Consider the following 21,821-nt stretch of genomic DNA (forward strand, 5'->3'; position numbering starts at 1 on the left):
TGATGAGTGCAGATGACATGATTTATTGCAGTAAGTGTGCAAATATGAAATACAAAAGGAAAGGAAACATCAAAGATAAGGCACAATGGAATACTATTATTTTGCTAAAGCAAAAATAAAATAAAGAAAATGGTTCGAAGCCGACTGGGATGACAGCTCATCATCCTCTGCTGAATGAAGGAAGTCCCAGCTGGAGGGCTCCATGGCATTGCCAACTAGATAGGCGGCCCAATGGTGAGTATAGATCTCATTCCTTTGATTTCACAACTAGAGCAATGCTGGCGGAACTGGCAACGATGATTAGGCAGTGGCAGCTAATGAGGTCGACGAGGAAAACTAATTTGAAGGGACTGATTGATACTAATCCAGAAGGACGAGTAATACTAATTCAGAAGGGGTCCAGGGCCGTGATTTACTGCAGCTCAAACTCCTCACAAAGATCAATTGGCCAGGTGCAGAGCCATCAATTTACCCTTCGACCGGATGGCAATCTCAGGCAACAGAGTTGAGATCATGTGGCGCCCCAAGGGTCATCCAGGAGCTGTGAATCTGATCAATGGCAACAGAGCTTCTCCTCAATATGTAAAAATGGTTATTTTTGTCAATTCTACCCCCCATCTTCCATTTTTGAACATCTGCTTTGATGGGAGAGCCTCTCAAGCCATGGGGAGCTTGAAAAAGATAGTGACAGCTGTTGGAAAGGCTTAAGAAGCTTTTTGGGGCGTCAGAGAAGCTCCAGGAACTTCAGATTTGTGCCAACACAGAGGATAAGTACCAGGAGAACCGCACCTACATTTGGAAGTGGTAAGCAGATGTCTTTTCCCTCGTATTGAGAAATCAGGGTGGGCATTTCTGTACATCTCTTGGCGAAATTTAGTTGAAATGCCCACCCTGATTTGCAAATCAGGGTGGGCATTTCTAATCACTGAGCTTATTCCAACAGCCGAAATGCCGTTTGCAAAACAAATGATTGTATTGACAAAGTTTGACTATACCCTTGTTATACCAAGAAATACCAAGAAATGATGTCACAGCTAATATCGGTTTTTGGAGGAACTTCTATTGGAAATTGAATTCTCAGATATATGTTTTTTCTATTACTTCAACCCCACAATTATCGACACAGATATGAGGTTGTTCATACTCCATTGTGCTCCGAATAATTTTGCATTAATCAATCAATAAACACCTTATCCTCACGAGTGGATTCCGTAGGTCTCGTAAATTTCATGGAAAACACTCGACGAAGTAACGAAACAAATATCAAAGGGTTATACGTCGTATTCCGTTGTCTTCTTCCAACTCAGATATAGTATGAGATATTTCATCGTATTATGATGGAAGAGCTCATGAAATAACAAAAAAAATGAATCTTTCCTTTGAATCATACACATCACGGCCGTCTGGAATTGGAGAGTCCTCCAACTTTCCGTTATATCTTTAATCATCATCTTTGAATTCTCTGCAGATGAAAATTTTAGTCAAACTACTATGAATTTTAAATTCACAAAAATGTATGGCAGTCCTTAAATTTTGAATCTTTACGCCCTCTGGTGATAGGATTGAAGAGGCAAGATATTCATTCATACCTCCGGTCTAAATAACGGGGTTGGATTCCCGTTCCTTGGCAGGTGGTGCAAGTTATCGTTCCCACCCCATCACAATTGATGCAGCGTGATACTTCCGTTTCGCCTCCCCCGAGGGCCACCGTTACAAGGCCCGTTCCATTACAAAACCTGCACATCTCTGTTCAAGAGTTTAATCAATCAGCAATTAATTGTTCAGTAGAACAACAAACAAGATAGCAGAATAACAACCCAGATGTTCAGGAGTTTAATCCGTTAAGGAGCATGTATTTTATCCAAAACTAGATAGCAAATTAACTTGCTGAGAATGTTTAAACTAGAAGAATAACAAACAAATAGCTATTTCGAATGTTTAAGGGCAGTTTATATTTCTTCTGTACCAGAGTTCCCAGTTTTAGACATGTTAAAGTCCCCCCCAGTTCAGCATTCAAATTTACTGGGAACAAAAGAAATGGGTGAGTACTCCCCCATTAATAAGATAAAAGAGATGACCTCATCTCAATGTATCTCAATTTATTTCTCAATTCCAGAAGTTCAATCATTCAAAAATTCCGAGGGATTTTCAGACTAGAAGTATGAATCAACGTGGAAACTGTTGATGAGTACGTACGTTGGCCCGTTCCGTTACACGGGAAGCAAGGTTGCGTGTTCTCCCGCTTCGCCTGAATCGAACCAGAACCAGCTGTAATTACAGCAGTACAGCAAGCTGAGTTCCAGAACACTAACCGCACTGTCGATTTGCGACTCATAGAAGACCGGAATCCCAATGCCGATGGCGACGCTGGCAATCCCGACAGAAATAGCGATAATCTGAAAAGAATTCGATCGCAAAAATTGGAATCTGGATTCAAAAATGGGAATGTAAGGGAAGGGATTGAGCAGATTCGCCGCACGGTGTTCTGATCGAGATCGACGGCTTTGATTGCGGGGTAGGAGGTCCGAAGGCGCCGTCCTTTGATCTTCCTTGGGGCTACTGATATGGTGGAGAGGGAGGAGAGGTTGGTGCGAGGAGAAGGGAGGAGAGAGCCATGGATGAGACGAGCGAGAGATGGCGAGGACGACATGGCAGCCGACCTCTCTGATTTCCACTAGCTCTGTTGGCTTCCTCGCTTCTCTTCTCTATCCTTCTCCCGCCATGGCCAGCTCTCTCTGGCGTTTTCTCACCGCATGTTCTGGATATGACGCGCGGTATTGGCCACAGAGCGGCTTTAAATATGGGGAAGAGGACGTGGGAGTGCGGGTCCCACCGCTGCCACGTGTCTCACCCCATCCTGCCTGCAGCAAGGATGAAAAATAAAAGGCCAAGTTTATGAGCAGGCACAAGTTTACGAGCAGACGATTTTACAAGTAGACATGGTTTTTAGGTTCCTTTTGTGTGAATTTGTGCAAATTGTTCATTCTGTTTGGTTTTCCGAAAAGAACAATATCAAATTCGAACAGATCATCGCACAGACCTGTGTGCGGTTCTATTGTTCGCTTTGTACGAATTTTGTTACAATTGTGTTCGAATTTGGTAATAATTGGTATCCAAATATAATAAATATAATCTGCGTAAACAAATATCTCTGATATCTGATACTGACATCCAAAGCTCAAAACTTACGCTGATGCCAATACTGGGATGGACGCGGATATTAGATATTGATCATGTATCCAATGTCATTATCTTATATTGAGATACTGATGCTGAAGGATATATGTTTTACATTTCATCATATCAACTTCAGACGTTGCCTTTCTGAAATTGGTAAATCTAATAGCTGCAACTGATATCCAGCACTGGCATCCAGACGTCAAGATGTAGGCAGATGCTGTTATCAAGATAGAAACTGTCATGAGATATAGAAATTATATAGGTATGCATCTGACATCGTCAAGTGGACATCGGTAAATCTAATGTCTGCAACCGATATCCAATATCATCATCCAAAACTTAAGACATAAGTGAATGCCACCATCAGGACGTGAAACCAACATCAGACATCATGATACTGATATCGAAGGATATTGGTTACACCAATTATGATATCGGCATCTGACATCATGAAATTGGTATATCTGTATCTCATACCGGCATCCAAATCTTCAGAGTTAGGCAGATGTCACAATAAACATGGAATTCGACATCGGATATCGGTACTGTAGCAATCGCTCTGAGATGCTTCCCAATACATGACCAAGCTCTAAGTATAGTGCAGGGCCCTGGACGGGACAGTTTTTTCTTCCTAGGAAGAAAAAATCATCCCGTCCACGAGGTTGGACGAAAATCGGGACAAAAATTTGTCTCGAGACGTCCAAACGGGATAGTTTTTGTCCACTTAAACGAAAAAACCGTCCCATCCAGAGGTCTTGGATGGAAAAAACCATCCCGTCTGCGTCCCTGCACTGATTCCGGACGTCGGACAGGACGATCTTCATCGTGTCCCGTCCATACTCCATCGTCCACATCCCCGACAATCCGGAACTATAGTAGTGCAGGGATTCGGATGGGATGGTTTTTTCATCCCAGGATGAAAAAATTGTCCCGTCCGCTAGGTCAGATGAAAATTGGGATGGAAATTTGTCCCGAGACCTCCAGACTGGACGGTTATTGTACACTAAAAAACTGTCCCGTCTTGAGGTCTCATACGAAAAAGACGTAGGGTCCGCGTCCCTGCACTGACTTCAGACGTCGGACGGGGCGATCTTCGTCCCGTCCCGTCCATCGTCCATGTCTCGGACGATTCGGAACTATATCTCTAATAAACAAAAAGTGAGAATGGCCCGATAATTTTGATTAATTGGAACGGTTTATCTTGAACAAAAGAGTATGTACGGTCCGTGGCGGTTTCAGGTGACATAAACAAAAAGTAACCGCGTGGCGTTGGATTTGGTCCGAGGAGAAAAGCTAACAGTTTTTTCGATCGATCGTAAGATTTTGTTGATCTTTACCTCTTGTTCTATCTATTGATTTATGGAGGAAGCTATAGCGCTGCGAACAACAGGAGAATTTTTTCTGTGTTGTAGGGGATGCTAGTCGTTTAAGGATTGGCTGTTGCAGAGCCCGTCGCGATATTACGATCTTGTCTGTTTTTTGTCGAACAGATTTCCTAATTGTTGTGGAGAATAATATTTCTCAAATCCTTGAAATTTATAATTCTATCCTGTCTCTTATCTCTATTCTTATTTTATATTCTGAGATCAATTTCCCTAATTCCATTGATATCAATAGGCCCCTTCCGATGCTATGACTCTGTATCAGATGTGAAACAATTTTTCACGATCTAGCGGAACTCTCTTTGTGGAGTTAGGTGTTCAATTATGTCTTGACTTCAGTTCCCAGTAGGATCCCGTTAACGGCATATAGGATCCTGAAGTCTACTATTTGTCGACATCCTTTTTTATTGCCCATGGTCTCTTCGTCGACTGGGATATTGGGATGTTGTCATCTTTTGTCACAGAGGTTTCCCAAAATTCTCAGATGCGCCGCTGGATGCTGCAATTCTGTATCTTATTTGAAACATAATTTCTTGGTCTACAATAACTCACTTTGTGCATTTGTGCTTGCTATGGACGTGTTAACAAGAATTTCGACTATGATCCCCCCCATGAAGTATCTGATCGATGGTTTCTGAATACCAAAATTTCTGACCACCGAGTTATTTTGCTTCTCTGTTTAGATAAAATTTTGAATCTTCTTTCCATTTCTCCTATCTTGTTTTTAGTCTTTATGGTGTAGAATCGTTTTTTCCCCTGAGATGTAGTCTCCATTTTTAAATGTTTAAGTACCCCAAAAGACGCGCTTTTCTGTCTGATGATATAATGGCTCTATTCAATTACTATTGGACATATTTTTTTCTGTAGGGAAGAGAGCACTGGCAAAACCCTTCGTTTTAGATCTCTTCAACTATAGTCATCCTCATACGGCGATCCTCTTACTGAGTTCTTAGTGATTAAGTGTAAAGGAATAGTTCTGACGCGTGAAAGATGATCGCCCTCTGTTTTATCCAATTTTTTGGCGTGTATCGAATTATGCTAATTTTACCTAGAGTCAGTTTTATCCAATTTTTGGTCTGTGTATCGATTTATGCTACTTTTGGGTAGAGTTAGTTTGGCATTAACTCAAAGGACTACATAATCACTTTGCATTCATGAGGACGATAAGAAGTCAAGTTGTATTTTACAAAAATGAGTAATATTTGTCTGAGATTAATGGTCAAGGTCTGAGATAACTGCTTTTTTTCCCCAGCTAACTATCTGTATAATGGATGATACGGCTGTAAAGGATGCTGACATCGCAGCTTTGCAGTCAAAAGTTAGCAAGGCGTGCGTGATATGGGAACAAGAGTTGGAACAGGATGACAGTAAAATTGAAAGCTGGCAAGAAACGCTACAAGAGATGAAGACCTCCATCCTTCGTTCTCAAGATATTGCCAAAGATGAGCTGGACTTTCTGTGGAAGAGGGTCAGAACGACAGCTACATTGCTGACTTTCTTGAAATCCGAAGCTTGTATTACAGCAGTACCTCAGCGATCCCAGATATCAAGGCCCGATGATGTAATAACTTCTACTGATGAACATGGGACAACGTCAGGTCATTGGTCTGACACTGTTGAACTGGCATCTGTTGGAAAGTCAAATGGAGAACTGCCAATGGGTACTGACGAAGTTGGTACCGCAGATACTAATGATGGTGCTTACATCAACCAGATATTTAAATCTGTGCAATTAGTCAAAGATGTGATGGAGTCTCTGGCCACCAGAGTTCTCATGGCAGAAACTAAAGTTGCCATTGAGAAAGAAAAGGTAAGTGCAGGAAAGGAAGAAATAAGAAAGAAGTCAGTGCAAATCAAAATAATGTCCGCAAAGGTGCAGGAGATGGAAAATTTTGCCCACGGTACTAATAACATATTGAATGAAATGCGTCAAAAGGTTGAAGATATGGTTGAAGAAACATCCAGGCAAAGACTCAGAGCCGCAGAAAATGAGCGCGAACTTTGTCGTGTGAAGCAAGATTTTGAGTCTTTGAAAACCTATGTATGTGGTCTGATTGGTGTTAGAGAAGCCCTTGCTCCACCAGACCAGGCCCTTTCAACGGAGAACTTTTTGGGAACGTATGTAAACAAATATCTTAACACTTTTTTCTTTTATGACGCTACATCTTCATTTGTTATTTCTGAACATAGATTAAGTTTTCACCTATTTACTTGATATCCGATCCGCTTAATCTTATTTCTCCGAAAAGAATTTAAATTTTTTTTTTATCTTTAAAAATGTCCTACATTCTTTATATTACCTTAATCAATTTGACAAGGTACGTTTTTATTTATGTGAGTTTCTGCCATCTCTGACCATTATGAAAATGATAAGTGTAATGGTATAACGATGAGCTCTTTTCATGCACTGGAAAGTGTTAGAGTTCACTTCTATTACGACAATTGCACCCTTTCAAAAACATTATTTTGCAATGATCCTGATCTTTAAACATCAGTGCTGTTTTATGTGAGATTGGCCTTTGATGTTTCCTAATATCTGCAGAAAGGGAGGAGGATAATCACTCTCAATATAAAAGATGTGGCATGAAAATGGTAGAAACCAATATCCACTTGTACCGATCAATAGATAAAGGATAATTCGATGACTGATGAGTGCACCCTCCATAGGGAGAAGGGGAATGAGGGTGGTATCGAGAGAGAGAAGAGAAAGATAGATAGGAAGAGAGAGAGAGAGAGAGGGAGAGCCAGCAGAGTAGACGACACCAAGGAAGGGGGCCTTCACGCCTTGCGTGTAAGGTTGACCGTCTGCGAGAGGGAACGGTGAGTTCGAGCTCTGATACCAATTTGATATCAGAAAAGCTTTGGAAGCCTTTTGGCACAATACATATTTTTCATTGATATTGTCTTCGAAATAGTCTTTCAGGAAATGCAATCATATTTTCAAGTGATGAATTCTGGCTGATCTTTATTTGCATGTGTAGTTCTTCCTGCATTTTCAGAAATGACTAAAGCAGAGGATATATTTTTATATTTCAACGAGTATTCTTGGATGAAATTTTTATGTGATGTTAGCAATTCAGTGACTATCTTTGTTGCTAAAGAATCTGATGCAACCGCTATGCTGTATCAAGTTACTTTGAAAATATTTCAACTTATTTTTGGAACTGATGTCTCAAGAGAGAGAGAGAGAAGGAAAATGGATTGATGATGAGGGTTGTTGGCTCTACGAAATGAGACATTGCAGGAGCCGACTTAAGAAGAGCTTATGGCAAATGGTACATCGCTGGTGTGCTCACTCACCGCCTTGCGCATGGATGGAAGCCTGCTGCAAGGGGAAGATTGTAAGAGATGGAGAGAAACACATGATAGCTCAACGGTGGAGGAAAATCACGTTACTATAAAGTCCCCTTCAAAGGATGATCAGCCCTGTTATTTTTGGAATGACATGACCCTTACTTTTGGCAGGGCCATTTCCTTGATGAGCCAATGATGCCTTATACTTCATGCATATCCGAATTCAAGAAACTGAATGCGAAGTGTGAAGGCTGGCTCCTGCTTGACTTGAAGTCCAGCAGTCCTTCCCACAGTTTGAGTACCTCTTGAGTCATTATGTACGGGATGGTTTCAACATAATGTGCAGGCTTTACGACCTACTCTTTTTTATATAGAGAATTGCAGGTAATGACTGCATGCGATCCATGAGTCTCACTGCTTGTTGCAGTTGGGATCCATGGAAGTTAGAATGGATGCGCACCACAAGGAGCAAGTCCAGCTTGTATGCGACCTGACCAATTTGATAAGTGATGCAATTGGGTTCGAAGAACTTTGGACCTAGCCTCTTGTGGGTTTGTTGGGCTAGAGATTGCATTCATATAAGATTAACCACTCGTAAAAGGTGTGACAGAGATACTCTGCATATTCTGATATGTGTAGAATTTGTCAAAGGATTTTGTCTGTCTCTTAGATGTGTAGTATTTTTCGCAGATCATATCTGCCTCTTGAAGATTCTCCACCTTGGCCAACCATCTGATAATAAATTTCACAAAAAGGCCTCCTGGGCTACATCACATAGTAGATAGGGGAGCACCATGTAGCTTTATCAAGTCCTTATTAAACTTGTCTGCTACGTCCTTTGCCAAGGAGGGGTATTTCAGGTTGATGAAGTGGGTGTACTTGTTGATTTTTTTTTTCTTTTGGCACTTGCTCTATTGGGGTCCACGTGCTTTCTTCCTTCCCTGTTTTCAACCCTTATACACAAGGTTGAACTTATCAGTTCTCTCTCCCACTCCTTAACGTGAGAATGAACTCTATTTTTCCTGATTGTGATATCATATCTGCCTTAAGGAGTTGCGTCAAAGTGAATAAGAGATTCTTGAAGTTGTTGCAATGTGGGGATCATTCTTGACATGGGAAGGTGCTGTTTATGTCATATATACACACAGATTAGGGCCAAATTCACAGTTTATCGGGCACGCCGGCCTTCATCTTGTGCACCAAGTCAAGCAGCCTTCACAACTGCATCAGATGCATTTGAGTATATTAGAATTAGTAGTAGTGGGGTCAGCCCTCAAGACATATCACTTTATACTATACTGCCAAGAGGTTTTATAGAGTTGATCATGCATTGCTACGCTCCAGGCAGCCTTTGATATGACTCTTGGCCTTACATTAGATACGACAGACAGGCACCACACCTAGTCTTACCTGGTCATCTCTCCTGACCTGCGGATGGAGTGTCAACTCTGCCCTCACTGCTCACAGCGCCTGTGCTCCCATAGGACCTCAGCTTATTGTGTGGCTCTAAGCTTCTCAAGAGAAGACTCACCACCCCGTAGGGCAAGGACGCACCACGCCTTGTCTCACCAAGACACCTTCGACGTCCTCCCCTGTGGACTGTCAACTCTGTTACCCCTCTCCCATATTGCCTGCACGCTTGCAGTTGATCCCACCATGGTGCACCGCATGCTTACATTTTTTTTTTTTTGAAAATTAAAAGAGGGAAGCCCACCCGAAACTCAGTGGTCAACCCAAAAAATTACTATTGATTGATATATATGATTGTGTCATAGTACATGCCGGCCTGCCGGGCCCATTTACCCTCCCTCATGTTCTACTGAACCAGTAGGTTATACATTTTCCTACATCATGTAGCACCGATTCCAGCGACGCAACCGCACGCTTACATTTCTTTAGCAAAGGATGTGATCTAATGCCCCTCTAGATCTGACACCCTATGTGTGGATTTCAGAGGTTGTGATACCGAGCACAGGGTCTATCTATCCTGCATAGGCACTACCCCTGGTCAACCGTTGCTTCACACAAAGATCGGCATCGACTCTGCGTAAGTTTTTGCCAAGAATTAGGATGAGCGTTGCCCCTAGAACTTTGTGTGCAAGGTGCATGCAGCATTGATGCATGCATGCGGTCAGTTGTGATGCCTCCATCGTTACTGGTGCTACCAAGAGCGCACAGACCCATTGCCAATGCGGCACAATGTTGGTCGCTTCCACTACCAAGAGTGGGCATAGAGTTACCACCATTGTCGTCTGGCGGCCAGATGCTCCATACACATGGGATGTCGCCATGAGCACGCCTAGATGGCGCCTTGTCACTGTGTGAAATGCAGGCAAGGCAGTGCTGATGTAGTACTGGGTGCACAACTGTTACAACAGAAAATTCAAAAAAGGTGGGGGCCTCGCACGCCCCCAATTTTGGGTGCATGATTTCCATGCGTGAACCGAAGATGGGAATGGTGCTGGCTTTGATACCAAATGATACAAAATTATCAATCAAATGTGTTTTGCCCATGATTTCAAAACCAAAATACTTCCAGTTAAATTGATTGTCTCAAGGTTTGGAAAAGATGGTAAAGTGAAGGGAGAGAAGAGACTGAAGGTTTCTGGGGTCAAAGAGGATCGCCGAGGGATGTTTTGCATCTCAGCGGTAGAACCCCAAACCCCAATAATCAATTCAACGACCGGTTCCAAAGAGAGTAGGGAAAAGAAAGATAAGAGATTTAGAGGGAGAAATGCCATGACTGAAGAGCTGCCGTCCTGCTCACGTCCCTCTCCCTCTGTAGTTTGGAGAACGCCGTGGGGAGGACATAGGATTAGTATGAAGGCAACGTGTAACCAAATTTTTCTATATTTCTCCAAGTCATACCCCACCCACTTTTATGTACTGCGCGGTCAACAATGGAACCTGTCTCCAAATGGAGCTTGACCTGGGCCCTTCTTGTATTCGTAAATTGGGGGGTTTAACACTCTCCAGAGAATGTCATGGTCTGCACAGAGAGAGGGAGAGAGAGAGAGAGAGAGAGAGAGAGAGAGAGAGAGAATACTGGTTGGGTTACTCATGCCTGAATTCCCACCCTCCCAGGATTGAGGAAGTGCCCTCCATAGTGTTGAGTCTGATGGGCTAGGATTTACTAGGACAAAAAACCTGCTTATTGGGCCCAAATAGAAGTTAGGCCCTGCTAAGCTAGCCCATGAAGTATTGGTTCCCAAACATATGTGGATAGTTGGTTATTTTTCTCAAATCTTTGTTTATTCCCTCTGATTTTAGTGTCCTATTTCAAGTGTATGAACCCCACATCTATCAGCAAGCGTGCTCAATAGACATGGTTGTTTTGTTCTGTTCGTTTGGAACGAACAAAAAATTCGCACAAAAGAACCGCACAGGTTCTTGTTCTTTTTTTTAAAAAAAGTGAACAAAATCTGCACATTCGCACAAAACTAGAACAAAATTCGCACAAAGCAAACAAAAGAACCGCACATAGGTCTGTGCGATGTTCTATTCGAATTCATTTTTGTTTTGTTCGGAAAAACCGAACAGAATGAACAATTCGCACAAATTCACACAAAAAGAACAGAACTACCACGTCTACTGCTCAATACATTATTTGGGAAACTGTCATGTATAATTATACTAAATGTGGCCAAAGATTGGGGTTTATGTATAATTTGAAGCGCGGGCTTCGTGTATGAACAGGCTGATCGACCGGGCCACGCGGCTGCAGAGCGAGAAGGTGGAGAAGGAGGCGGAGGTGCAGGGCCTGCTGGCGGAGAACGTGAGGCTGAACGCTCTTCTGGACAAGAAAGAGGCACAGCTGCTGGCGTTGAGCGAGCAGTGCAAGTTCATGGCTCTGCGAGAGCCCAACATCTGAAATCCGGCCCATTAAGGCCCATTGGTTGGATCGGAAGAGCTCTGGTCAAACGAGAGAGGGGGCCCATCTCATCAGCCCCAGGTAGCAGATGTCCAACCCTTTATATTTACTTTAGTGTGCCTGCAGAGAGGAGAGAGAGAGAGAGAGAGAGAGACGGAGAGAGAGAATGGGTAGGAAAAGGGAGAGAGAAAGAATGAGTAAGAAGAGAGACAGAGCGAGAATGGGTAGGAAGAGGGAGAGAGGGAGAGAGGGAGACAAAGAATGGGTAGGAAGAGGGAGAGAGAGAGAATGGGTAGGAAGAGGCAGAGAGATAGAATGGGCAGGAAGAGAGACACAGAGAGAGAGAATGGGTAGGGCGAGGGAGAGAAAGAGAGAGAATGGGTAGGAAGAGATAGATAAAGAGAGAGAATGGGCAGGAAGAGAGACACAGAGAGAGAATGGGTAGGAAGAGGGAGAGAGACAGAGAGAGAATGAGTAGGAAGAGGGAGAGAGAGAGAATGAGTAGGAAGAGGGAGAGAGACAGAGAGAGAGAATGGGTAGGAAGAGAGAGACAGAGAGAGAGAATGAGTAGGAAGAGGGAGAGAGAAAGAGAGAATGAGTAGGAAGAGGGAGAGAGAATGGGTAGGAAGAGAGAGACAGAGAAAGAGAATGGGTAGGAAGAGGGAGAGAGAGACGGAGAGAGAATGGGTAGGAAGAGAGAGACAGAGAGAGATAATGGGTAGGAAGAGAGTCACAGAGAGAGAGAATGGGTAGGAGGAGAGAGACAGAGAAAGAGAATGGGTAGGAAGAGGGAGAGAGAGACGGAGAGAGAATGGGTAGGAAGAGAGAGACAGAGAGAGATAATGGGTAGGAAGAGAGACACAGAGAGAGAGAATGGGTAGGAGGAGAGAGACAGAGAAAGAGAATGGGTAGGAAGAGGGAGAGAGAGACGGAGAGAGAATGGGTAGGAAGAGAGAGACAGAGAGAGATAATGGGTAGGAAGAGAGACACAGAGAGAGAGAATGGGTAGGAGGAGAGAGACAGAGAAAGAGAATGGGTAGGAAGAGAGACACAGAGAGAGAGAATGACTAGAGGAAGAGAGACAGAGAATGGGAGAGAGAGAGAGAGAGCTAGGGTGGGCAATAGGCATAAAGAGTGGACGCGGGGATATTGGGATGGGGGGGATCGTATTTATTAAGTGGGCATCTGCGGGATAGGGGGGATGCAGCTTTTGGGTGGCGCGGAATGATGGTAACTAGTTTGAAGATCTCCAACTGCTCCAAGATAAGTCTCTCTCTCTCTCTCTCTCTCTCTCTCTCTCTCTCTCTCTCTCTCTCTCTCCTGTCGTCTATCTTTCTGTCCTCTTTTTCTGTATCTGTATCTCTCAGTCTTCTTTATCTCTTTGTAATGTCTGTGTCTCTCTCTATCTCTCTGTCTTCTCTATCTCTCTTCGTCTTCTCTGTCTATCTCTCTCTCTGTTTCTGTATCTCTATGTCCTCTCTCTCTATCTCTCTTTATCTGTATCTCTGTCTTATCTCTCTCAGTATCTGTATGTATCTGTATCCCTGACTTCTTTCTCAGTATCTGTATGTATCTGTATGACTGTCTTCTCTCTCTATGTATGTATCTGTATCTCTTTCTTCTCTCTCTACCTTTCTCTACTCCCTCTTCTCTATGTATCTCTCTGTCTTCTCTCTCTCTAACACCTCTGTACTCCTGTCTTTTTCTTTGTATCTATTTCTCTTGCACCTCTCTCTACCTCGCTGTCTTTTCACTGTATCTCTCTCTCTACATAGCTCTTGTCTTCTCTCTCCTCGACCTCTCTCTACTTCTCTCTGTATCCCTCTCTACCTCGCCGTCTTCTCTCCGTGTCTCTCTCTGTTCTTTCTCTACCTCTGTCTTCTCTCCGTGTCTCAATCTATCTCTCTCTGTCTTCACTCTACCTCTCTGTCTTCTCTCCGTGTCTCTATCTATCTCTCTGTGTCTTCACTCTACCTCTCTGTGTCTTCACTCTACCTCTCTGTCTTCTCTCCGTGTCTCTCTCTATTTCTTTCTGTCTTCTCTCTCTGTCCTCCCTCTATCCGTCTCTGTCTTCTCTCTCTCTCTGTCTTTAACCCATCGTTCGTCGGGCATCAAATCATTACACTGGGCAGCTTTGAGAGTTGAAAGTGATGTAGCGGAGGTGGCGCCATGGTTGAGGATTTTTTTAAGTGAGGGTTGTTAGAGAGAGAAATGAAGAGAGAGAGAGAGAGAGAGAGAATGTCCTGGTTATGGGCGCTGACTGAAAGGTCGCTTTCCTCACAGCACGGGCGGTGGTGGTTGGTTGGTTGCCCTCATCTCTGCCTTCGCCCGAGGGCACTCAGAAAGCGTTGATAGAGAGAGATTGGAAGAGAGAGAAACAGGTTCTTGCGCAAGCGACGACAGGTTGAGATAGAGAGAGAGAGAGAGAGAGAGAGAGAGATGGACCAGCTGTTGTGTCTGCTCTCGTGGGCGTTCGTTAAGCGATGACAGGGAGAGATGGAGAGTATCAGAGAGAAAAAAAATTGAGAGATCAGTTCTCTTGTCTGCCCTCGTGGGCACTTGCTTGGCGACGGCAGAGAGAGAAGGGAAGAGAGAGAAGCTGTTCTCGTGTCTCTTCTCTCTCCCGTTCATTCGCGAAGCGATGATAGAGAAGTAGAGCTAGAGAGAGAGAAATTATCGTGTTCTCTTCTCTCTCCGGCTCAGTCGCGGAGCGAATGATAAAGAAGTAGAGCTAATGATAAGAGGTAGAGATATAGAGAGAAGTTACTCTCTTGTTCTCTTCTCTCTCCGGCTCATTCGCAAAGCGATGATAGGAAAATAGAGCTAATGATAACAGATACGTTGGTAGAGATAGAGAGGGAGAGGGAGAGGGAGAGAAGTTGTTCTCGTGTTCTCTTCTCTCCGGCTCATTCGTGCAACGATGATAGAGACTTAGAGCTATTGATAATTGATATGAGGAGAGAGAGAGAGAGAGAGAGAGAGAGAGAGAGAGAGAGAGAGACATAAGTTGTTCTCGTGTTATCATCTCCCACCGTCCCTCCGGCTGATTCGCGAAGCGATGATAGAGAGTTTGAGCTAACGGTAAGAGGTAGAGAGAGAGAGTATTTCTCGGGTTTCCTCCCGCTACTGTGGGCATCCGCAAAACGATAATATAGAGATAGAGATCATGGTAAGAGGTAATTAGAGAGATAGATCTGTAGAGAGGGAGAGGAATCGAATATCCGGGCAGGTAATTTGCTGGCGTGGGAGTGTGGAGGTGCACCGGCGACACCTGGTTTTAGTGTTTGTATTTGCTTGGGAGGTCTTTTTCGTCGGGATCAGCATCAGATCTCTCTACAAGAATCGACCTTTCTCTCTCTATCTCACTGTACTCGTCTCTTTCCTCTCCACTTGCCCCACCACAGATTCCTCACCTTCAGGGATAGCAGAGAGAGAGAGCACAGTCTCGTGTCTCTTTCGCCCTTTCCCTCACTAGACATCGGCCGTGAATAGCGCGTCAATAGTGAGAAGACACAATGCTGGTCAAAGAAGTCGATAACTAGAGATATTGAGAGAAGAAGAGACGCCGGCCCCTCTCCCTCGACGTCTAAAAAGTGCCGTAGGGGGTAGGAGAGAGAAATAGACGGAGACAGAGAGAGATAATACAACAATTCAGCGGGCGAGCGAAGGAGAGAGACGTCAACGAGAGAAGTCTGCCTTGGCCGGTTGGGGGAGCTGCTCCATTTCCCAGCTCAGTTTCGGAGTAACTTCATCGTGCATGGGCTCGTATTCCTGCGACAAAGTAACGCAGTGAGAAGAAAAAAAAAAATAGAGAGGAGAAGAAGAAAATGAAGAAGAAGAAGAAGAAAGAGGAAGCAAAAGAAGAATAATATGAAGAAGAAGAGGAAGAGGAGGAAGCAAAAGAAGAATAAGATGATGAAGAAGAAGATAGAGGAAGCAAAAGAAGAATAAGATGATGAAGAAGAAGATAGAGGAAGCAAAAGAAGAATAAGATGATGAAGAAGAAGATAGAGGAAGCAAAAGAAGAATAAGATGATGAAGAAGAGGAAGAAGAAGAAGAAGAAGAAAGAGGAAGCAAAAGAAGAATAATATGAAGAAAAAGAAGAAGGTGATGATTATGATGATAATGAAGAAGAAGGAAGAGAATGAAGTAGAAGAAGAGGAGGTAAGAGAATGAAGGAAGAAGAAGAAGAAGACGATGATTATGATGTTGGAGGAGAAGAAGAAGAAGAAGAAGAAGTAAGAAAAGGAAGGAGAATAAAAAGAAGATGATGAAGAAAAAGTAAGAAAAGGAAGGAGAAGAAAAAGAAGATGATGAAGAAAAAGAAGCAGAGGAAGTAAGAGAAGGAAGAAGAAGAAGATGACGAAGACAAAGAAGAAGAAGAAGAAGAAGACAAACAAGGAGGAGAAAAGGAAGAAGAGGGAAATAAAGACGGTTGACCTCGAGTTTAGATATGAGCTCATTCGCGGACGAGGCGGAGACGATAATATACCGCGCTGTTGGCGTGATGAAACCTTCGTCCACTGCTTTGTCGATGAAGCTCAGCAGAGAATTGTAGTAGCCGTCCACGTTGAGCAACCCCACCTACACGTTCTCCACGGTCAAAAAAAAATGATGAAAGTATGAACGACAAGAATGCGACAATGATGGTGATGTTGATGAAGATAAGGAGAAGACGCCGATGAAGTAATGACAGAGAAGAGCAAGATAACGATGTTGATATTAATGATGTTTAGAAGGATAAGACTTTTGTAATTATGATGATGACGATGCTATGAATTTGTGACGCAGAGGAACAGATAATGACGATAATAATGAAGAGGAAAAAGAGTAAGAACAAGATGATAAAGGTATTGATCCAGGCGAACTAGGAACATAGAAGAGGATGATAATGACTATGAAGTTTTGATGAAGAAGACGATGAATTCGATGGTACTAATGACGAAATTAATGTTGACAAGAAGAAGAAAAAGACGAGATGACTCACGGGTTTGTCATGGATGCCGAGCTGAGCCCAGGTGATAACCTCGAGGAGCTCCTCAAGCGTACCATAGCCGCCTGCCGCCCAACACCAATCCACCGTTAAAAAACAGTAACCCCGAAAAATACAATAAATCAGACCCAAACCAGAGTTTACAAGAGAATAGAGAGAGAGATAATGATGATAATGAAGATAATTACGATGATGAAGATAATGACTCACCGGGCAAGGCGATGAAGGCGTCGGCTTGGCGAGCCATCTCCGCCTTGCGCTGGTGCATTCCCGAAACAGCCCTCACCTCTCCTATCGTCTCCCCCGTGATCTGCGCAGAAAATCCCAGAAACTGATGAAAAAATATAACAATTTAAATTCACTTGATCTGATACGACCATTTTTTTTGTTGCGTTAAAACCTGCGTCTGAGCGATTAATTGAGGGAGCACAGAGGGAAGACGAGGGAATATGTATGGGTCTGCTCTGAACTCATCTGAAAACTTGCGGAGGAGAGAGAAAACACATGTCCAGATAAAAGGAGAGAGAAAGAGAGGAAAGAAGGGATATCGGGATAGGCTCGATTTCCGGGGAGAGGACAGATGACGGGCGGCTATTTGGCCCCCCCTCAGTGTTGTAGAATTTTTTTTTCTCCTCGGAAGGAAAAAACATGGCGCAAGTGTCACGCAGACAACGTACCTCGCTGAACATGAGCGTCCTCGGAATAATCCTGCGCAAACGCAAACCCCGCCATGGTCAGAGAGATATAGAGGTATAGAGATAGAGAGAGAAGAAGAGAGAGAGGGAGAGAAGATGAAGAATGAGAGAGAGAGGGAGAGACGATGATGATGAAGAAGAAGAGAGAGGGAAGACGAAGAAGAAGAAGAGAAAGAGAGAGAGGAGATGATAAAGAAGAGGAAGAAGAGAGAGAGAAGATGATGAAGAAGAAGAGAGAGAGAGAAGATGATGAAGAAGAAGAGAGAGATAATATGATGATGAAGAAGAGAGAGAGAGGATGATGATGAAGAAGAAGACGAGAGAGAGAGAGAAGATGATGAAGAAGAAGAAGAGAGAGAGAGAAGATGATGAAGATGAAGAAGAGAGGGAATAAGAGAGAGAAGATGATGATGAAGAAGAAGACGAGAGAGAGAGAGAGAAGATGATGAAGAAGAAGAAGAGAGAGAGAGAAGATGATGATGAAGAAGAAGAGAGAGAGGGAAGAAGAAGAAGAAGAGAGAGAGAGAAGATGAAGAAGAAGAGAGAGAGAGAAGATGAAGAAGAAGAGAGAGAGAGAGAGAGAGAGAGAGAGAGAGAGAGAGAGGATGATGAAGAAGAAGAGAGAGAAGATGATGAAGAAGAAGAAGAGAGAGAGGGAAGAAGAAGAAGAAGAGAGAGAGAGAGAGAGAGAGAGGATGAACAAGAAGAAGAAGAAGAGAGAGAGAGAGAGATGATGAAGAAGAAGAAGAGAGAGAGAAGATGAAGAAGAAGAAGAAGAAGAGAGAGAGAGGATGAACAAGAAGAAGAAGAGAGAGAGAGAGAAGATGATGAAGAAGAAGAGAGAGTGGAGGAGGAGAAGAAGAAGAAGAAGAAGATGATGGAGATAGAGAGAGAATACGATGTAGAAGGAGAAAGAGGGAGACAACGATCTTGAAGGAAGAGAGAGTGAGAGAGAAGAAGAAGAAGAAGAAGAAGAAGAAGAAGAAGAGTGAGAGAGACCCTAGAACATGCCGGCCACCACCGTAGACGGCTTGAGAGATGAGGCCCATGAGACCGATGCTGCCTCCACCGTAAACTAAGTCGATGTTCCTTTCCACCTGCGAGAAAGAAAAGAGTTACAGGGGATGAACGGCTGGAACTGAGCGCAACGATGAGCGCTATACTGCGCGAGCTGAGCACCAACTGAGCCCCAAATCTGGCGACGCTGAGATCGTATAAACTTAGCATTAGGATGTCTGCTGCCCTCATCCGAAGATGAAAGCTTTCTCAGTTTGAACGGAAAAAAGGGAGAAAACAGCTACAGGACTTGTTCATCTGGAAAGGAGAAACGTATACAACAAGGAAAAGAACAAGACCAAGAACAAATCGATGGTAACGATGGTGATCATCATCGCCATGATGATGATGAGAAAGGAGGGGAAAAGAAAGACAAGTGTTTGTACCAGTTCTTGGCCAAGCCGGATAGCTGCGAGCTGGTAACTGGGTTTGTTCCCTGAACTGCTTCCGCAGAACACGCAGACTCTTTTGAAACGTGACGGTCTCGTCCTCGCAAGTCTGGGAGCCTGAACAGGCGATAATTGCTCTGTATCCATGTCCCTCCAAGAAGAAGAAGAGGGAAAGAAGAAGAAAGGTACTCAAGTCTTCAACCACGCTAAATTGGAGTTTGAAGAAAAAGGGCAAGGACGAGGAAGAGGAGTCTAGTGAAAGGGGTGATTCCTACTTATAAATCAGAAAAGCCTGCACCCCCCCCTTGCCCAGTTTCTCCTCACGTGATCAACCCCCGTCCTAAGCTTTTGTTCTCGTCCTCAGCTTTTTAAAATGATCACAGCCCGCATTAATTAAGCGGATCTCTCAATTCCCCACTCAAACATTCCCCCGGAAAGGCAGCAACTTGACAAGGTATGGCATGTCTATTCTATATCTATTTCCCCCTCTAACCCGGGGAAAAAAAGCCCTCCAACATCAGAACGATCTTCTCCTTTGATTTTTTTTGTTGCTCTTCTCCCTTGTCTTCACGCCATGGCAGGACTGGACGGCTGTGATCAGCCCTTGACAGCTTAGTCGGTTGAGACAAGAGTTCTGCAACTTTGAAGATTGACGGCCGGACTTGAGGGCTCAAGAATTATTTCCTCAGCGATTGGAAAAGCACTCCTACTTTCCTTTGACGTAGTCTAAGACCCTGGTAAAAAAAATATATTAAAAAAAAAATTAAAACAATTCAAAGGCCTCAGTAACGTGTATTTTTCCTCTTGGACTGACTTCTGCACAAGATGACATCTTTTGAAATACCCATGTTCTCTTCTCTTCTCTTCTTTGCCCGTTGATGTAGGGTTCGGCTCTTGATTATCAAAAAAGTTCGACCTGATCGATCAGCCAATCCATCAGATGGGCTGCATCTTGTCTGTCCGATCTCCACTATTATTCTTTCTTTAATTCTATCTACCAAAAAAAGTCGTTTCGATCGAAGACGGCCTCGAGTTTGATAACTTCACGCAAGCTCGACACAGCTCGTGTGAATCTCTGAGGAAATCAAGAACAGAATAAATTAAAGCGTCTTCAAGAATCATAAAAAGTTAGATAAGTAGAGAAATCGCGTAACCTTTGACTATAACAGTAGTTATTACACAAGCTTGCTCCTAGAGTGATTCAATTCTTTTAGTACTTTCAGCTGAAATTCCCACTGTACCTTTGTTCACTACCATCAATCGTCATCAACATACTTACGACTGTCAATTTTTCTTATTTTTAAGGATAGGAATTAAAGAAAATCCCTGCGTTCCCCAAACCTCGTTCTTCATCTTCTTCGTCGTTATTATTAGCTTTATGTACAATCTTTCGAGAAAAATTAACGTGAGTCAAGGGATTGGAATTGTTAGGAGGGAAATACAGTAAATTTAGATGCCTTCCACACAGCGTTTTCTTCATCGTTTCGCTGTTTCTTTGTCCTATGCTAAAAAAATAAACCGACCAGTATTATCGTTATAATCTTCATCAACCGTTCTACAAGAAGGGAAATACAGTTAATTTCGATAACTTCCTCACAGCGTACTCTCAATCGTTTCGCTATTTCTTTGTCCTATGCCCAAAAAATAAAGCAACCAGAATTATCGTTAACTTTTTCATCAACTGTTCTAAAAGAATTGACGCTTGTGAAAGGCAAGGAGGGAAATACAGCAAATTTCGACAACTTACCAACAGCATATGCTTCACCTTCTTCATCGTTTTGCTGTTTTTGACACTTTCCCAACAGCTGTTCCTTTGTCCTCCTTAAAACTTAACGCATTACCATGGTCGTTTTCTTCTATGTTTTTCATCATATCATGTTCCCACTCCAGCAAATAAGAAACATAGTTTGGTATCTGCACGTTAGGGCACTTAAATTCACCAATAACATCTCAATAGTTATGTGGTACTGAACAAGAACAGCTCAACTGCCGGGCCCATCCGACCCAACTATGCACAAGACGCCATAAACTCTGCTCCGTTGGGATGAAGGAATCCCAGCTACCAGTCCTTCAAAACTGGAGTTCTTTTATTTTTTATTTTTTGTTCATCATCCCACATTCTTCTCGACCAAACACAGAAAGAAATATTTCAGAAAGAGAAGGCCTGATCTGCTCTAAATTTTGGGATTTAGATGAAAAAAAGTAAACTTGGAGATCTCAGAGAGTGATAGGATTGATCATTATTACTCCTTTAGGATCTCATCATAAATGGGTTAATCAAATTTGGTTAATTTACAAAGAATTTCAATTCACTCAAGAAAAGGGTAATGTGGTAAATGTAACAAGATGCTAATTTTGTTTTAGTGGGAAGATATGAGGAAACTAACAGACTTTGTAATATGGAATCTACGGAATTAACAACCTAGGAATTTTTACCAGTACCTAATGGCACTCAGTGTAGGATTGCTCTATAACATACGAGACTAAGGCATATCGATTCCCATCATCCGAGAAAGATAATTGGAAACCAGATATAGAAGCATATGTTCTATAGATCAACGAGATAAAAACTGAGAATTTTACTTTTATCTATGGGCAATGAAAGCCATAATAATATTTCTCACAGGTGATCATCATTTTAGAAGCATCACATGAAAATATGCAGTATAATAAAATGAGAATTTCTGTAGCACCTACTACCTAGAGGCGATGAAATATGAATTTCAGAAAATATGTTCTAGAAATAAATGAGATTAACAAACTAAGAATTTCACTGGTTACCTTGAGGCAACAAAAGGCGTCTAAACATTCCACATAATAGAATTGGGGACATAGGCCATCATCATCTTCAAAAGATGATAATTAAATGCTGACTTAAAGGCTTAACAAACAAGACCAAAAGAGAACTTGCTCTACACATGGACCAGCTTCCTCCACATCAGGCTCTAATCTTAACAGAC

At 42.9% G+C, this 21,821-nt stretch overlaps 3 protein-coding genes across 9 annotated transcripts; 1 reads left to right on the top strand and 2 right to left on the bottom strand.

Moving 5' to 3' along the window:
- Nucleotides 1-1,249: 1,249 nt before the first annotated feature.
- Nucleotides 1,250-2,774, bottom strand: LQY1 (DnaJ/Hsp40 cysteine-rich domain superfamily protein). Its single transcript, XM_078592187.1, has 5 exons — nt 2,480-2,774; nt 2,313-2,396; nt 2,197-2,248; nt 1,590-1,746; nt 1,250-1,462 (listed from the first exon to the last, which is right to left on the bottom strand). The coding sequence occupies exons 1-5, from the start codon at nt 2,648-2,650 to the stop codon at nt 1,441-1,443; spliced, it is 486 nt and encodes a 161-aa protein (XP_078448313.1). The 5' UTR covers nt 2,651-2,774; the 3' UTR covers nt 1,250-1,440.
- Nucleotides 2,775-4,369: 1,595 nt separating this feature from the next.
- On the top strand, nt 4,370-11,836 carry LOC144716917 (polyamine-modulated factor 1-binding protein). Of its 6 annotated transcripts, XM_078592193.1 has the most exons (4): nt 4,402-4,495; nt 4,593-4,650; nt 5,815-6,680; nt 11,553-11,836. In XM_078592193.1, exons 3-4 carry the CDS (start codon nt 5,830-5,832, stop codon nt 11,725-11,727), a joined length of 1,026 nt encoding a protein of 341 aa, XP_078448319.1. In that variant the 5' UTR covers nt 4,402-4,495; nt 4,593-4,650; nt 5,815-5,829; the 3' UTR covers nt 11,728-11,836. The 6 variants fall into 6 exon arrangements, with proteins under 6 accessions (XP_078448314.1, XP_078448316.1, XP_078448319.1 ...); XM_078592188.1 differs by lacking the exon at nt 4,593-4,650 and having other exon boundaries at nt 4,370-4,495; XM_078592190.1 differs by having other exon boundaries at nt 4,397-4,495; nt 4,593-6,680.
- A 3,410-nt stretch (nt 11,837-15,246) lies between these two features.
- LOC144716919 (cytokinin riboside 5'-monophosphate phosphoribohydrolase LOG1-like) lies at nt 15,247-20,739 on the bottom strand. 2 transcript variants are annotated; one of them, XM_078592196.1, is made up of 9 exons: nt 20,609-20,739; nt 19,676-19,936; nt 18,859-19,595; nt 18,416-18,513; nt 17,399-17,429; nt 16,932-17,031; nt 16,716-16,786; nt 16,221-16,312; nt 15,247-15,498 (listed from the first exon to the last, which is right to left on the bottom strand). In XM_078592196.1, exons 3-9 carry the CDS (start codon nt 19,006-19,008, stop codon nt 15,459-15,461), a joined length of 582 nt encoding a protein of 193 aa, XP_078448322.1. In that variant the 5' UTR covers nt 19,009-19,595; nt 19,676-19,936; nt 20,609-20,739; the 3' UTR covers nt 15,247-15,458. The 2 variants fall into 2 exon arrangements, with proteins under 2 accessions (XP_078448322.1, XP_078448320.1); XM_078592194.1 differs by having other exon boundaries at nt 16,169-16,312; nt 20,609-20,728.
- Between the last annotated feature and the right edge of the window lie 1,082 nt (nt 20,740-21,821).

Source organism: Wolffia australiana, chromosome 2 (genome assembly GCF_029677425.1).
Source record: "Wolffia australiana isolate 7733 chromosome 2, ASM2967742v1".
Taxonomy (NCBI): Eukaryota; Viridiplantae; Streptophyta; class Magnoliopsida; order Alismatales; family Araceae; genus Wolffia; species Wolffia australiana.

What these genes read in the sequence shown, in the direction of transcription:
- LQY1 (XM_078592187.1), bottom strand. Translation starts at nt 2,650, where the DNA reads ATGTCGTCCTCGCCATCTCTCGCTCGTCTCATCCATGGCTCTCTCCTC. An exon ending in AGTCGCAAATCGACAGTGCG is followed by an intron (nt 2,249 to 2,312) that starts GTTAGTGTTCTG and finishes GGTTCGATTCAG; the next exon opens with GCGAAGCGGGAGAACACGCA. An exon ending in CCCCGTTATTTAGACCGGAG is followed by an intron (nt 1,463 to 1,589) that starts GTATGAATGAAT and finishes TTTCATCTGCAG; the next exon opens with AGAATTCAAAGATGATGATT.
- LOC144716919 (XM_078592194.1), bottom strand. Translation starts at nt 19,008, where the DNA reads ATGGATACAGAGCAATTATCGCCTGTTCAGGCTCCCAGACTTGCGAGG. An exon ending in GGTGGCCGGCATGTTCTAGG is followed by an intron (nt 17,430 to 18,415) that starts GTCTCTCTCACT and finishes GCGTTTGCGCAG; the next exon opens with GATTATTCCGAGGACGCTCA. An exon ending in GGACGCTCATGTTCAGCGAG is followed by an intron (nt 17,032 to 17,398) that starts GTACGTTGTCTG and finishes TTTTCTGCGCAG; the next exon opens with ATCACGGGGGAGACGATAGG.
- LOC144716917 (XM_078592188.1), top strand. Translation starts at nt 5,830, where the DNA reads ATGGATGATACGGCTGTAAAGGATGCTGACATCGCAGCTTTGCAGTCA. An exon ending in ACGGAGAACTTTTTGGGAAC is followed by an intron (nt 6,681 to 11,552) that starts GTATGTAAACAA and finishes GTGTATGAACAG; the next exon opens with GCTGATCGACCGGGCCACGC.